The sequence below is a fragment of the Phyllopteryx taeniolatus genome, chromosome 14 (assembly GCF_024500385.1).
Source record: "Phyllopteryx taeniolatus isolate TA_2022b chromosome 14, UOR_Ptae_1.2, whole genome shotgun sequence".
NCBI lineage: Eukaryota > Metazoa > Chordata > Actinopteri > Syngnathiformes > Syngnathidae > Phyllopteryx > Phyllopteryx taeniolatus.
This window is the reverse complement of record NC_084515.1, coordinates 11,907,164-11,923,666: the sequence shown is the minus strand read 5'-3', so window position 1 is coordinate 11,923,666 and position 16,503 is coordinate 11,907,164. Positions and strand designations below refer to the sequence as shown.

The 16,503-nt window shown below is 38.8% G+C and overlaps 1 protein-coding gene across 3 annotated transcripts in view; it reads right to left on the bottom strand.

Annotated features, from left to right (window-relative positions):
• Positions 1-248: 248 nt before the first annotated feature.
• The window catches only part of LOC133488979 (rho GTPase-activating protein 29-like), a 45,156-nt gene continuing 28,901 nt past the window's right edge, over positions 249-16,503 (bottom strand). For all 3 annotated transcript variants that reach the window (XM_061797561.1, XM_061797563.1, XM_061797564.1), the window contains 15 exons: positions 15,929-15,993; positions 15,681-15,791; positions 14,504-14,584; positions 14,227-14,394; positions 14,008-14,145; positions 12,827-13,014; positions 10,193-10,362; positions 9,967-10,104; positions 9,696-9,794; positions 8,038-8,201; positions 7,775-7,963; positions 6,703-6,840; positions 5,656-5,909; positions 4,470-4,770; positions 249-3,248 (listed from right to left, as the gene is read on the bottom strand). In XM_061797561.1, the coding sequence (XP_061653545.1) occupies positions 2,268-3,248; positions 4,470-4,770; positions 5,656-5,909; positions 6,703-6,840; positions 7,775-7,963; positions 8,038-8,201; positions 9,696-9,794; positions 9,967-10,104; positions 10,193-10,362; positions 12,827-13,014; positions 14,008-14,145; positions 14,227-14,394; positions 14,504-14,584; positions 15,681-15,791; positions 15,929-15,993 (3,185 nt within the window). In that variant the 3' untranslated portion in view covers positions 249-2,267. The remainder of the gene's footprint in view (positions 3,249-4,469; positions 4,771-5,655; positions 5,910-6,702; positions 6,841-7,774; positions 7,964-8,037; positions 8,202-9,695; positions 9,795-9,966; positions 10,105-10,192; positions 10,363-12,826; positions 13,015-14,007; positions 14,146-14,226; positions 14,395-14,503; positions 14,585-15,680; positions 15,792-15,928; positions 15,994-16,503) is intronic.

The window sequence follows — 16,503 nt, the reverse complement described above, 5'->3', positions numbered from 1 at the left end:
TAGATCACTAATTCCTGAGTGAACAAAACCATGTGAATTGTAACGGGGCGTGTGAAACACACATCACATCCAAAAGTGAGTCACTCTGCTGAGCGGCTCCACAAGGTGCCTCGGGTGCCACCGGTAATTAGGCTGCGAGAGTGTGACGGACTCCCGCCGACAGGAAATTAAATACACACATACGCTCACATTTTGTCACAAGCAACAAAGATTAGTCCAACTCTACACACAGAAATAAACGTGAAATATGCGGTTAAACAACTTTTTTAATCTGCGGCGACAACTGCCGCACGTCTGTGAGGTCACCACAATGAGACGCAACAAACATGCAGTATGAAGGATCGTAAAACAATAAGATAAATATGCTTTACATATTGACAACAAGAGGTACCAATCAGAAGAATACTACCAAGTAGTAATAGAGGGTCACACAGAAAAGAGAGAAAAAAAAAAACAAGTTGGAATTTTAAGAGAATACATTTTTCAGGATAAAAAGTCATTTTTAAAAGTCGTAATGTTAAAAAATGTAAACTTGGATAATTTTTAAGATAAAAAGTCGTATTTTTTTCTACAGAAAAAAAGTTGATTTTTTCCTTTAAAACGTTGTTTTTTCCTGAAAAAAGTAAAGTAAAAAAAAAATAAGTTGCAATATTGTAAGAATAAAGTTGTACTTTGAGAAAAAAAGTCCCATTCAAAATAATTTTAGGATGATTAAGTTTCTTCAAGATGAAAAGTCCTATTTGAACAAGTGAAGTTCTGCCCACACTTCATTGCATCGATTAAGCATTCTCTCCTTACCTGGCATCCAATTACCACCGAATACTCCTTTCAAAACAATCATGCAAGTCATTCTCATTGACACATTCTGATTAAAAATCTCATACTAATTTGTGAAAAAAACACTTTTCCTGATGAAATCACAATGCTGTTCTCAAAATATTAGGCCATCTTTGATTGGAAAAAAAAGTCAAAATATAGATCTTTTAAAAAAAAATACAACTTATTTGAAAACATGTTCTTAAAAAGTGCTGGAAAAGAACATTTTCTTGAAAAGTTGTAGTTTTCCTTCAAAAAAAGGTTTTTCCTCAATGACTTGTTTACTAAAAATGTGCTATTTTCTTCTTTAAAAATGTGACTTAAAAATGTGGCCTTTTTTCCCCTTGATCACAAATATTGCTTTTAGCCCCAAAGAAATGATTTTCTTTTCCTGAAAAAATTACTTTTCACTTTGAAAAACAAACTTTTTACCCCCTTGAATAAATATGATATGAAAAAATACCATAACTAACCCTATATACCTAACCCTTTCTTTCTCTCAAAAGATATTTCCCTTCAAGGATTTTTTTTCCTCTGAAAATATAATTTGTTTTGACGAAAATACTTTTTTTCCTGAAGACAAAAAAAAAAGAAATCCTCAAAAAATAATAAGTAATTAAAAAATATTTTTTCTTTTGACAAAATGACATTTCTTTGGGAAAATACACCTTAACAAAAAAGTAATCTTTTTTTCTCTCCAACATATATATTTTCCTACTGGAAAAATACTATTTTCTCCCCCAAAAATATGACATTTTCTCGAAAGCAAAGTTTTTCTCTTAATTTCGAAGGAAAATACAACTTTTCCTGCAGAAAAAAACACAAATAAATGTTTTCTTGACAAAATATGACATTTGTTCACAAAATACCCATTTTATAATTTTTTTTACCCTTTCCTTTTCAAAAAATTTACTTTTCTCTCCTGAAAAATACTTCTGACTAATTTCTGAAAAAATGCAACTTTTTTTCCTCAATGAAAAATAACATGATTTTTTTCTAGTAGAAAATACACCTTTCAAACAAAATTATACTTTTTTTTATCTCCCAAAATCTCCTTTTTTGCCTGAAAAATACGATAGGATTTCTTGTAAAAAAATAAAGCTTAATGAAGAAATACTGTAGTGCACTTTTTTTTTTTTTTTTTTTAAATCATTTTTTCTTGTCTGTGTGGCCCTAATCCTCCTTGGTAGAAAACAATGCAAAAACATTTAAAGGGGTAAAAAAATATATATTTAGCTGAAAAATCTGAAGAGTATAAAAGCTGCATTAAGTGCACTGTGGGATGGCAGCAAAAGCCAACTTCAGGACAAAGAAAGGAAAACTGATAGGCTCTCTCTTGTTCCAGTGGTTTTCTGAATGTTAAGACTTAAGAATATATTAGCACTTAGAACACTTTGACGGTGTGGTATTGTACAAAAGTGTCATCTTGTTTGGTACGAAAACCAAACTTGTCAGACAAAGTGGGCCTCTCTGTGCTCCAGCTCCTGGAGACGCCGAGGTCGCAGTCTATGGTAGACGGCCTTCGTCTCGCCGGGGCTGAGGTCGTCGGGGCTGCTGGGGGGCGGCGACTGTGGGGGCGACAGGGAAGCCGCCCCGGGGTCGATGGCGCTGTCCGTGGAGTCCTGGGTCTGGAGGCGTTTCGGCGGGAGGCTGGGAGACGTAGTAGGGGTAGTAGCGGTAGTGGTAGTGGTGGTCCAGTCGGGGAGCGTCCTAGCCCTGCTAATGGGAGGCTTGTAGAAGGTCCCTGGCGGGGGCTGAAGAGTCCTCGGGGGTCTGAGCGTCAATGGTGAGTTCGACGACGACTCGTCCCGCTTGAACGTCCAGGCGGGTTTGACGGACACGGCGTAGGGGCTGTTGGGAAACACAGTGCCGACGGTGCCGACGGAGGCCGGGATGGCGCCCGGAGCGGCGGCTGCGGCAGCGGCGCTGTTGGCGGGCAGCTTGGCCACGATCATGGCGGTCCTGGGCGTGACGTCGTAATGTTTATACTTCCTGTCCCACGTCCGCCGCTGCATGGCCTGGGTGTCGATGAAGGGCGTAATGTAGTAAGCGCTGACCCGCGAAGAGCCGGCGGGGACCGCCGCCCGCTCCGCTTCCGGCGTCTCCGCAATGGGTTCCGCCGCCGGGTCGGCACGCTCCGCCGGTGTCGGGAGGCGCTCCAGAGGCATGCTGATGGGACGGGACGCCAGTCGGGTGCGATGGGGTCGGAGCTGGACCTTCGACACCAGGGAGGAGGAGGACGACGACGTGGAGCCGGCGGAGGGGGCGTGGCCTGACGTGAGGCTGGATCTCTGGAGGCTCGATCCCTCGCCGACGCCATTGATGCCGTCCGAGGAGTCCGTCCGGTCGGTTCCCGGCTGGACCTCCTGGACCTCGTCCAGGATGTGAGAGGATGGGATCACGGAGGAGAACCTCTTGTACGCTTTGGCACTCTGCACCGAGGGGAAAAAAGGCAATCTGTGAGAAACTGAACCTCAACTCAATTGATAAAATGCTAACATGCTAACAGTTGGAACACTTAACTTATACTGGAACTTAGCATATAGCATGACAGTCAACTTAGGCAAAGGGGGAAGGATTTTACCTATTTTCCCGATAGTCAGATACTATTTTTAATGAAAAATGATCAAATGATAACATGCTAACAGTTACTAACTGTAATAAAGCACTCGGTTAGCGCCACAGGGATTTTTCACTGTGCCTTATACAGTAGTTGGGTACTATTTCTAATGAGAATTGATTAAATGAGAACACCTGTTGTCGGGTAATGATTGTTATCAGAATCATTTTTCATTTCAATATCATTTTTAATGAATTGATCAAATGCTATCAGTTGTATGCCACTATCATTAATAAAGCATTTCTGATTTTACACTGCATTGTAGTTCATTACTATTTGTACTGATAATCGGGGAAATGCGAACACCTGTTGTTGGGTACTAACTCTAATAAGATTTCATTAAATGCTAACATAGAGCAGGATAGCAACCTTATTATTGAAAGCACTACCGTACTGTTGATAAAGATTTTATTCACGGTATTTGACCTTTAGTCAGGCAGTATTTTTAAGGAAAATGTATATAATGCTAACATGCTAACAGTTGATACTCTGCAAAATTTGATGAAGTGGTTAAACCAATTTGTTTTTGTATTTTATTATAATTTTTTGAGCACTTTTATTTACGGAAATGTTTGAATACTAATAATAGTGTAATAATGTAATTACACTATATTATTTATTTTCATTTATATTTACTTTAATGAAATGTTTGACTTATTACCTTAATTATTATTATTATTAATTAATGAAATGTTTGTATGTACAATAAATTATTGAATATTTTTTATTTTAATATTTAATACTGTACAACTTATTTGATGATCATGCAAAAAATTGTTTAATATTAGTAATTTAATTATATTCATATCGTGAGCCAAATAGCATACTTGCTTTACTCATTTTTAACTTTCTGTCACAATATCAATAAAAAATACCCATGTGCTTGCTTAAAATTGTGTTTTTGTGCGCTTTTTCTCGTGTTTAGGCAACGTTTAAAAATGACTTTGGCAACTAAGCTATGAGGCTAACGATATGAATCATAATGTATTACTGATCAATACTATTAGTTATGATGAATAGGTGTGTTATTCACCTCTTTGATGTCCGTCAGGGAGGCAGAGTGTCTGTTGAGGCGCTGCAGCTTCTCCTGGTGTGTGAGGCGGGGCGACGTCTGGCCGGAGGCGGCGGCGTCCGAACCGCCCGACGGCGAGGCGTCAAAGACCACCGCGAAGTGTCGCACCAGTAGCTCCACCATGAGGGCCTGGTACGGGTAGTCCACCAAGGAGGACAGGGACACCTCGGCGTCCGCCTGCCGCGGCTTCACCAGCGTGGGGCCGAAGATGATGCCCAGGTTGCTCGCCGTCATCTTGTTCTCCTCCGCCTGCTCCGCCACTCTGCAGAAGAAAAAAAAAAGAATTATGATAAAAGTTGTAGGGTTTTCTTTTCCAGAATAAAAATAGCAAGATTACAAGAAAATGTTGTTTTGAGAAAAAGTCGTGATATCATAAGAAAAAAGTCCTGTTGCTTTAGAGCAACATGTCATATTACAAAAATAAAATATTATTTTTATGGGAAAAAAATTGAAATAAAATTTCAATAAATAAAATAAAAACAAGAAAATCTAATTTTGTCACAATATGACAATAAAATAATCTAAAAAAAAGTAGCAATAGTAATATAATGAGAAAAATACTAAACCTTTTCAAAAAGAAAGTGGTAACACTTTAAAAAGAAAGCGTCAGTTTACTTTAAGGATAATGTAATATTACAAAATCAGGTTTATTTTGAAGATAAAAAGTCGTATAAATTATAACAATAAAATTGGATTCTTTTTAAGGAAAAAGTTGGAATATGACTGAATCTGAAATCAACTGTAATATCACAAAAATATGATTTTTTTTCAGATTGTTTTTCAAGGTACAAATATTTATTTTTTCAAGAAAAAAGGTCATATTACAACAACAAATATTTTTGGAGAAAAAATGATATATTTTTCAGAAGTTTCAGTATCAGTTTTTCTAGTAATTATATTACAAGAATAACATCTGATTCCATATTTTTGGGAATTCCTTTTTTAGATTTTTATTTTTTTTCAAGAAAAGTCGCAGTATCCCAAGAATAAAGTGCTGTAGTGTGTTTTTTTGTGTAGTGTTTTTTAAAGAAAAAAAGTCATACTATTACGAGAATGAAATCAGATTTGTTTTCTTTTTGAAGAAGTAGTAATATTACGAGAAACAATGTCAGCTTTTCGCTTAATTTTTCATTTGAGGACAGCGTACCTGTTCAGGTGCGCCACGAGGAAATGCAGCGTGCGGTAGTTAGCAACGGGAAGCTGGCGTAGCAGGTCCCTGATCCGCAGGACCACGCCGTTGATGTGCACGCTGGGCCCGCCGGATTTCTTGGTCTCGCCTTCCTGGCCCGCCTTGGCACTGCTCTGCAGGGTGTCGGCCTCCTCCACCACCACCCGCTGGTACTCTTTGGCCAGGCCGATGAAGTCGTTGTAGTAGCGGTACAGGATCAGCGGCTCCGGTAACTGCGCACACAGCATAATACGCCTCAGGGAAATTGCAAAAACCGTGTTGCGTTGAACCCATCTGTCGGAAACATTCCTACATCCGTCCATTTTCTGTACCGCTTATCCTCACTAGGGCCGCGGGCGTGCTGGAACCTATCCCAGCTATCTTTGGGCGAGAGGCGGTGTACACCCTGAACAGTTCGCCAGCCAATCGCAGCAGTCAGAACTATACATGCTGATAAACGACAGAGGAGAATGAAAGTAATCGGAGCGGGGAGTCAGAATATTGCGAGGAAAAGTTAAAGTGGCGTATGAATGAAGATTTTTGCGGAAATAAATAAGGAATTCTTTTTAGGATAAAGTCAGAATGCAAATGTTTAAACATTATTTTTTTGACAATAGAAAGTTGAAGTCGGAAAAGTCTCTTTTTAAAGTTGTTTTTTTAAATATAAAATATATTTTTTAAACAGTTATATTTTACTTTTTCCAAAGAAAGGAAATCATGATACTATAAGAAAGAATTTTTTAAGAGATTTTTTTTTTTCTAGAAAAATAGTTACAAGAAATTTTCAAGCTGAAAGGTTTTTTCTCGATAAAAATTTTAATTTTTAACCCCAAAATATTTAACGATATACTTTTTCAAGATAGAAAAGGGTATATTTTTTGCAGGAAAAAAAATATAATGACAAAACATTGTTTTTCAAGATACATATTTGTATTCCAGTTGATCCACGCTAAAGGAGCTGCCTCTCCCAGCCGCTGGGGAAACATTATGTACTACTTGTAACGCCGTTCATTGCGGTTTCCTCACCTGTCTCAGGTAGAGCTTTAGCACATTGCTGATGTCGTGTGGCGACAGCTCCGACAGTTCCACCAGGTCTTTGCCGTTTTCGAAGGCCTGGCACAGCTTCTCCACGCGCGACTTGGCGCCGTTCACGCGGTAAATTCCCTACCAAAGACACGCAAAAAATAATAATAATAAGTTAAACGTCTGTTTGTGGAATGACAGTGGTGCCTTGACTTACGAGTTTAAGTCGTTCAATGACCGCACACTCGTAATTGTACTTCATAAAAACACACAGTAACAACATAATTGAATAGTCATTTGTTTATTATGATTTCATATTTGAGTGCTCATTCACATTGTACTTCTTCCGGTGTGCGCGCCTTGGCCACCATGGGACAGTATAATAGACATGCACAAAGAAGAGTTTCATAACAAAGTGACTCTGTAAGCTACAGTAATATTACCGGTAGTTGTTTTTCACAGAGGATAAAGAATTTCGGTGTGGGTGAAGTAATTTAATTAAAAATAAAGTAAATTTAATTACAGCAAGTAAGCACCCATTATTTCTGTCATGTAATGTTTGTTTGACCTGATTGATTAGAATACACGATCTGACTAGAGCAGTGATTTCCAACCTTTATGGAGCCAAGGAATATATTTTACAATTGAAAAATCTCACGGAACACCAACAAACAAAAATGTCACAAAAAGTCGATACATTAAGTATTTACTTCCTGCCATATAATACAAGACCATTCATTTGTTCTGTCTGTCACTATGCCTCACAAAGATACATTATTTATTGTAAATATAATGTTTTGAGCAATTAAGTACACAAGTATATACAGTAAATGAACAGGTCATTTAAATAGACACATTGCTCCATCTTGTGATCGGATCGGTTATCGTTTTTTTTTAATGATCGGTAATCGGCCCCAAAAGTCCTGATCGTGTAAATCCAACTATCTAGTGCTTGTTACTTAAATCTGTCCTCGCAACACAAGACGAAAAAATAATAATAAGTGGCCGAGCGATGTAAACGCGTACGTCGGGTCCACCGTATTATTTACGGGCCCGAGATATCCTTACGGCTCACCTTAATGTTGAGGGCGCGGCTCTCGATCTCGGAGGTGCACTTCTTGATGATGAAGGGGATGCCGTCGGCGCTGTTTTTGGAAGCCTGCGTGAAGTTGATGCCGAAGAGCTGCAGCCTGCCTTGCAGCTTCTTGTGGCCGCACTGGATGGCCAGCGTTTCCAGACACTTCTTGTGGCAGGCCAGAGAGCACTGGAGGAAAGGGGAAAAAAGGGCTGAGACAAAGCGACGTCATTAACAACAGGGAGTGCACTGTCGTACGTTACCTCCTCGCACTCGGCACCGTGGAAGACCACCAGGCTGTCGCACTCGCGGCACTTGGACGGCGCGCGGAGCTTCCTCAGCTTGTGCGTCTGCGCCGCTTTGGACATTTGAGCGTTCCGGAAGGGCCCCGGTGAGCTGGCCGTCTCCGTCACTATCTCCGCCAGACCTAAAGAGAAGGGAGAAGAACATTCATGTTGATAATGTAACGTGAGAGCCAGATAGAGGAAGTAAAGTGAGGCCAAAAATAGCAGGACAATCAGAAGAAGAAGAAGAAAAACAAAGACTTGGTGTACACAGTATGTCCTGTATTTAATTCTCTGCTATGAAGAAGTCATATTTTTCAAGAAAAAAGCTTGTTTTTGGTTATTGTTTTTACGTAAAAAGTCCATATATACTGTATGTATGTGTAGTCATTATTCTCAACTTTTTTTCTGAATAAAAAGTATATTTTTCCAGAGGATAATAAAATGCATTATTATTGGCAATCATTTTTTTCAAGATGGTCATATTTTCAAGCTAAAGTTATATTTTTACAGAGGAAAAGACAACAATGAACTTTACATTAATTTTTTTTCAAGATAAAGTTTTAAAAAGAAATTCCCCCCCCCTCCCCCCCCCCCCCCCCTCCCCCCACCCAAAAAATAAAAAATTTAAAAAAGCAAAAATTGCAAAAAAGGTTTTTATTTTTTCGGAATACAAATTTGTATTTACACCGTCTGGACCAGCAGAGACCTTTGTTTACTGTATTGGTCAATTAACCCAGGGGTTGCCCACGCGGTAAACGAGAATTGTGCAACTTTTGATCAAATGTAAGATATTACATATATTTGAACTCTATGGAACCCAAAAATGAATGTGTGGTAAACGTGTAACTGCTCAACAGAATTTTTGAAAGATGACCAACACAGGAAGTACAAAGAAAGAACTTGACTCAGATTGAGTGACAAAAGAATACCAAGAATGTGATGCGAGCGGGGAGTGAGTCATTTGTCAAGGTTCCTGAGAGGGGAGGCTAACTCTGTGCCACTTATAGCACATTTCCACCCTGCAACTAGGAACTTTTGGATGCACATTTGGAACTGGTGTCTAAATTTAATTCCCCAGTCATTCGTCGGAGGCCAAAAAACCCTGCTAGGGGTGGAGGGCGGTGCTGCACTACCGAGAGCCCCAGAAACCTTCACTGGTGGAGTCTGTGGCTTATTTGATGAGAGGAACCTGATATTTCCAGGATTTACAGCTGCATTCATACCTAGTTTTAGTTCTTGGGACATGTATTTCGACCGCAGGAACTGTACCCTGAACGGGGAACTTTTGGAACAGTTCTGATTGCAACATTTTTGTTAGTACAAGTACAGATAAATAAAACTTCGAGGAACTACAACTGTATTCCCAGCTAAAGTTCCAGGTACTTTTCGTTGACCTTCGTGGTTGTCTTTTTAAGTTCCGGGGTACTTTTTTTCAAGCTAACAGTCCCCTAGTGTCCAAACGCACAATGGCTCTCCAAATGTATCTTTTTATCTAAAGATGACCATTTTTCCACAATAGTTGTAGATGTGATCAGTGTGGAAATCATGTGAGAAAAAAATGGAGGCTTTGTCTTCTCAACATTGTATACGACATATATGCGACACGTGTGGGATAGTGTTGACGTGGGTCATACCATTGTCCAAAGGCGACAGGGGTTCTCGCTCATCCAGGTCGTCAGCAGAAGACATGGTGCCAGTGGAGGGAGTTCTGGGCAGACGGCGCTTGAAGTCGCCTGCGTTGAAACATTTAGAACATTATATGGTGCTGGCATTTAGTAGATAGATGAACAGATTTACATTTTTCTAGTAAATGATAATACATTTTCAGACCAGAAGTGTAATTTAACTAGGCGCCGTAGCACAGTTCTGCTTTATTGACCCCCTTCTCCCTTCATCCCTTCATACCTGGACTGGCAGACGGTGAGTCCATGGACCTGGACTCGCTGCTGCCCCCCGCACTCTCGGAATCACTGCACATCCCTCCCTGGCTCCCCGGACTGCCAGAGGTCCAGGCTCGGGTCGGCGGGGCCTGGCCCCTCAGCCCTGCGGGGAAAAGGAGCACCGTTAGTCCCGGCGGTGGCGTGACGCCGGGAAACCGACGCTGTTCCTCCGCCATTTTGCGGACATCCACCTGGGAGGTCGGTGCTACTGTTGGAACGGCCCGCGGCGATCCCGGACCGGCGGTGCAGCGGGCTGTCCACCTCGTCGCCACTGAGGACGTCGCAGGACGTGAGCGAGGCTTGAGACAGGTTGCCGTGGGACGAGTGGGTGCTGCCCACAGAACGCTTGGCGAACACGAACCTGCAGGAGGGAAGAAACATGACATCCATCCTTTCTCCAGGAAGGCAGGAACGAGATTCGAATTCACGAAACCTCAGCAGTGGCGGACGTACTAAACATTGGGCCGTCGTGTCGCCCGGAAAACAACAGTAGAAGTTAATACAAGTCAGAAGTCGTTCCTTTTTTTTCCCCCCCATTCTGTTTGAACATCAGAGGGAACTTTTAATGGCAATGCTGCCTTTGATGAGGGTTTCCCCACACATAACAGAGGAGCATAAACTCGACATATAACGACACGTGAGGTTTGCTGTCGCTTTCATCTCCTGGATTTTACAGCGAAAATCAAAGCCAAATTATGACTGAAAGTGGACGCAGGAAGTATAGGTGGAATTTTTAGGCTTCGTAAACCTCCAGCCTCAAATCTAAACACTTTAAAGCTCTTTGGAGATGGATTGTTTTTCCAAGCATGTGCAATAAAAAGCGGCAGCTCCCGATGTTAAGGTGTTTTATTTCATCCAAAGTTAAATAAATACAATAAAAATCTGTGATAAACATAAATTGGGGAAATAGGTGGTCAAAACAAAAAGCAGGCATCTCCATATTTTATGAGTTTAAAAACAAAACAATATTTTAATATATTGTAGATTTTCATCTCATTGTTATTTTTTGCGTGCCCTGCGACTGATTGCCGACCAGTTCAGGGTGTAGTCCGCCTTTCGCCCGAGGTCAGCTGGGATAGGCTCCAGCGTCCCGTGACCCTAACCAGGATAAGCGGTGTTGAAAATGGATGGATGGATGGATGTTATTTTTTGATCATAAGAAAATAATACATGACAAATTTAGTATCTTAATTTTTTTTTCTGTTAAAAATACTACACTTAAAATATACATTTAAAACAAGATTTTTTCATCTTTAAAATCTCCAAATCTTCTGAGTTTTGCCTTTCTTTTCCTATAATAATAATAATAATATTATATTTTAAAATGTGCTTGTTGGTGAGTTTTATTTATTTGTAAAAAGTGACACAAGTCCCTTTTTGTATTCTATGCACTGTAAATATTTTATTTATATTTGTTTTTGATTGTAAAACAAAATCTGAAGACACACTTACAATAAAAGAGAGAAAAAAAATTGTCCGAAATTTTTCTTCTTGTAAATGTAAATATATATATGCATGAGACAATTTTAAAACACAAAAATCACCCAAAAACTACATTTAGTACATTTACAATAATAAACAGACAAAGTGATTAATCGTCCTTTTATACTGATATAAAAAAATCGATTTGTGGGTTGTAACAGCAATTTGGTGATCAAATTAATCTATTTCTTTAATCCCGAACCCCAAATACAGATTTATGTGTGCGTAAAAACATTTCTGTCAGCCCTTTTTAAAAACCAAAGCATGTTCATGTATTTCAGGCACCTGTGTGTGAACCCTGACATTTTTTCCCTACGGGTAGTGTGTTTTGTGTGTGTGTGTGTGTGTGTGTGAAGTAACATGTTTGGACAGAAACACGAGAGGCCAATTCTCACACTCGCAATCTGCCCGCCTGCATTCAAGCCTGCGCCACAGATATTTCCTGAGAGGAAGGCCAACACATTCACATTCTCTCTTTTCTCCTTCCACGGACTCATTGTTAGCGCCTCTGAAAGAACAACCCCACTTACACTTACGACATACACACCAAAATGTGCTTTTATTTGCACAATTGTGTCAATTTTGATGCTGAAAAAAGCTTGAAAAGGTCTCAAAAGTGCTTCAATGTGTCATATAACAGTAACTCGGGTATGCACCAGCTTTCATTGACCCCAATTTTGTACTTTACCACATCTGTTATCATGCTGAAATTCATTCATTCATAACAGGGTACGTATGGGTTGGAATATTTGCCAATGCTCTATCATGCGGAAAATGCTGTTTAGTGATAACGGTACGTGTCATAAGTCTATAGTTTATGCTATAATTATTTAATATTAAATAGAATCCAATTTGTACTTTTATTATTTGAATTACCGTAATATATAATGTGCAGTAAGTCAAAATAGCGTCGGCCATAAACACAGCCTAAAAATCGTGAAATATTTTGTATTTTTTGAAGGAAACGCGGCATTGCAGAATAAAGTAACAGTCAGAATAAAGTAGTATGATATTGTAAGATTTGTTCTGATTTGAGTTGAAAATTCTGACTATCGCTTTTCCATGCCCGCAATTCAAGTCACCACCGATTCGTGCACAGCCCTAATCAAAGTTAATTATGAGTACAGTGTTGCCACAAGTAGTGGCAAGGAGGGCGTTAAATTCCTCAACTGCAGATGGTGGACGCCACTGTTTGTGAAAGTATTGTTAAATGACAATTACGAAACATGAGTCGGTGCTAAAAACGTAAGATCGTCTTAAGTACAGCGCAAGGAATGCTTTTGCAATGGCCGCTGTTTTGGATAACAACAGCGCATATGACTGCGGTAGTTTGGGTTCCATACCTGGCGCCGTCAGAGGAGACCGAGTCGGAGTGCACGCGCTCCCTGGGCAAATGTCGGGGAAGGCGGCGCACAAACTCCGAGTAGCACTCGCCAGGCTCGTACAGCTTGGCGCTGTCGCTCAGCGCCTGGTGATGGGCGGGAAGCGACGCCATCTGCACGTGCTGCATCTGGAACCAGTTAACTGTCACCTGTAGGCAGGACGAGGTTATCAAATGAAATTCTAAAAAATGAGATCAAATGAAATAGAAAACATTTATGTAATAAAATAAAGTAGTTACATGACATCAAAACATCAAAATTATGACCAAAAACCAGATGAAAAATAAACTAAAATGAAAAATATAAGATGAAATAAAATCAAAATGAAACAAAATAAAACAAAATAAAATTTAAAACAGGCGGCACGGTGACCGACTGGTTAGAGCGTCAGCCTCACAGTTCTGAGGACCGGGGTTCAATCCCCGGCCTCGCCCGTGTGGAATTTGCATGTTCTCCCCGTGCCTGCGTGGGTTTTCTCCGGGCACTCCGGTTTCCTCCCACATCCCAAAACCATGCATGAATTGGAGACTCTAAATTGCCCGTAGGTGTAAATGTGAGTGCGAATGGTTGTTTGTTTCTATGTGCCCTGCGATTGGCTGGCAACCAGACCCGCCTCCTGCCCGATGACAGCTGGGATAGGCTCCAGCATGCCCGCGACCCGAGTGAGGAGAAGCGGCTCAGAAAATGGATGGATGGATGGATAAAATTTAAAGCAATCAAAAATTGACATAAAAGTAAAAATTAAAATGAAAAACAACTCAAACTAAATAAAATTAAATACAACTAAAAGTAAACTAAATAAAATACAAATAAAATTCAGGGAAAAAAAATAATAAAAAAATGAAATATAATTAATTGAAAAAGTAAAACAGAATGAAATTAAAAATTAATTAATGAAAACAATTACTGAAAAATAAATTTTAATGAAATGAATACCATAAAATAAAAAAATGAAACAAAATAAAATAAAATACTATTTATAACAAATAGAAATAGAAGTAAAAAAAGAAATAAAACACAACAAAAACAAAATAAAATGAAATATAGTTTAAAAAAATGAAAAATCCAAATGATAAAAAAAAAAAGAATTGGAAATTAAATTAAAAGGAGAAGAAAAATAATAGTAACAAAACGTGACCCACCGCCTTGAGCGTGAGGTCGCACTGGAAGATGGTCTCTCTGATCTGGGTGAGGATGGTGCGTTTGACGTTGGCCAGGTCCATTCTTCTGATGCCCGCATCAGCCATGCTGCTCTGGTACTGGTCCTGGGCCTCCTCAGCCTAACGCAACAACAAAATACCACAATTAAGAACGCTATGAAAAGGAGCAAAGATGGCCGCGGTGACCCCCATTTAGTTTACCTTCTGCAGGGCTTCCTCTTCCAGCCTCCTCTTCCTCTCAAGCTGCTTGTTGCCAGCGTTGGGCTGCTCCTCCAGGGAGCGGCTGGTGGACGAGCGGGCCTTCTGGTACTCTTCTCGCCTCTGGGCTTTCAGCGTCCGAGCCTTTCGCAATCCTGTGTCCGCCTCGTGCTGGAATAGACAATGAACACACTATGTAAAACTACTACTTCTTGTATTTTTTCACTTAATAAATAAATTTTCTCTATCAGTGTACAGTACATGTCAATGTGTTCTTTACCATTTTCTTCAGCTCCCTCTGCCACTGCTCTTTGAGGTCTTTCCTCAGCTTGTCCAGTTCATTCTTACGGGCAAGGAGAGGCTGAAAAAGGGGTAGAAGGGCAACAATTAAAAATGTTCTTATCAAGTTTAATCTTTTGGCCTTTAAAAAAAACAAAAAATATATATACATTTTTAAAATGACATTTTTATTCAATAAAGTAATTTCACATTTTTATTGATTTAAAAAAAATTATTGCATTTTTCTGATTTGTATAATAATTTTCTAAAAATGCAATGAAAATGTATTTCTTTAAATGTATAAAAATGTATGTTAGAAATATTATACATATTGACTAAAGATGCAAAATGCAATCCAATTATTTGTTTTAAATATCTGAATTAAATACATTTTACATTGCTTTTATATTATGTAATACTATGCAATAAATGCATTTATTATAAATATGTAGCATCACATTTCACTCTCTCAATTTCTAATATTTCTTTTGATTTGTTTTTTTATTGTATTGATCTATTATTTATCAATTATTTTAGGTATTATAATTATAAGGCATCATCGTTTCTTTTTACCAGTATGTGAGAATGCTGAACAGTATTTTTGTAATTTTATTTCTTATTTTAAAGATGTTATATTTATATATACTATAATTACATATATTTTAGTTTTCCCCATTATGCATTGCTCCTCGAGAAAATTTGAAGAGCTTATTCATTGTATTGAAAATATTAGTATCAGTATTGATATTTATGCTACTTTTATAATAATAATAATAATAATAATAATTGCATACAATTTTTTTATCATCAGTCATTGTTTTTATCATCAATATTTTTTTTCATTTTTTCAATATCATTGACTACTGAGGTTGACTTTGAAGTTATTTAATTTAATTCAATTATCCCCACAAGATTTATAAGGTATATTTATCTACCTATCAATCTAAATTGTGAATAAGTGGCTGTCCAAATAATACAGTACAACGCCATAATTGCTACTCACAATATAATTACATAATTCAAAAACACAGGCAACATATAGTGCACAGAAGGCAGCTCATAATCATGACAATCCAAAAGTGGGCAATGAATGCTACAACACAAGAAAACACGTACTGTGCTCTTAAAACATAGAATCTGTGACTGTAAAGACACAAAGTATTTTAGTGTTGTTGTACCTGCATGAATTTATTTGTCTGCAGGGCCATGGCGGATTGCATGAGTAGATGGTTGCATTCAACATCGTTCTTGAAGGTGGAATTGTAGATGTCGCTAAAGGGCATGTAGTCCTGTACGGAGCCGAACACGTTCATCCATCCATTCCAAAAACATTAGTAGTAGTATTTTTTTCATTTATTTATGTATTCATTATAATCATTCATCAAGAAAGTGATTGGATTTTAAAATAATGAAATCGATAAACGACCTGCTGCGTCACCAGCGACTTGGCCGACTCGGCCAGTTTGGCGTAACCTTTGGCATAGTCCATATCTAGAAGACAAAGGGTTACTCATGTCATTCATCAGCCAGTTTCACTTAGCAACATTAAATTTAATAGCAATGTCTATCACGAGTTGAACAACAAAAAAGTCATGCTTGAAAAGATACAGAAAGTCAGCCATTTTGCTTTGTAGCGGGCCTTTGAGGACCATTTTGGCTATTTCTGGGACTAATTCGAAGATGGACTAGTCTTAGAGTGTCCAAATGCTACCAAATTTGGCAGGAATGTCTATCATGAGTATACGAACCAAAAAAGTCTCATACCTGAAAACATACAAGAAATCTGCCTTTTTGTAATGACGGGCCATTTTGGCCATTTCCAGGCTTTCTTTAAAGACGTACTCATCCAAAAGGTTTTGTTTGATTCTTACCACATTTCAAGCACGTAAACTAAAGTTTGATAACTTGACATAAAACATCCCCATGAAGGTAGTTCAGGAAATGCAATAGCAATGTCTAACATGAGTAATCTCACAAAAAAAGAACCCATGACCGAAAAGA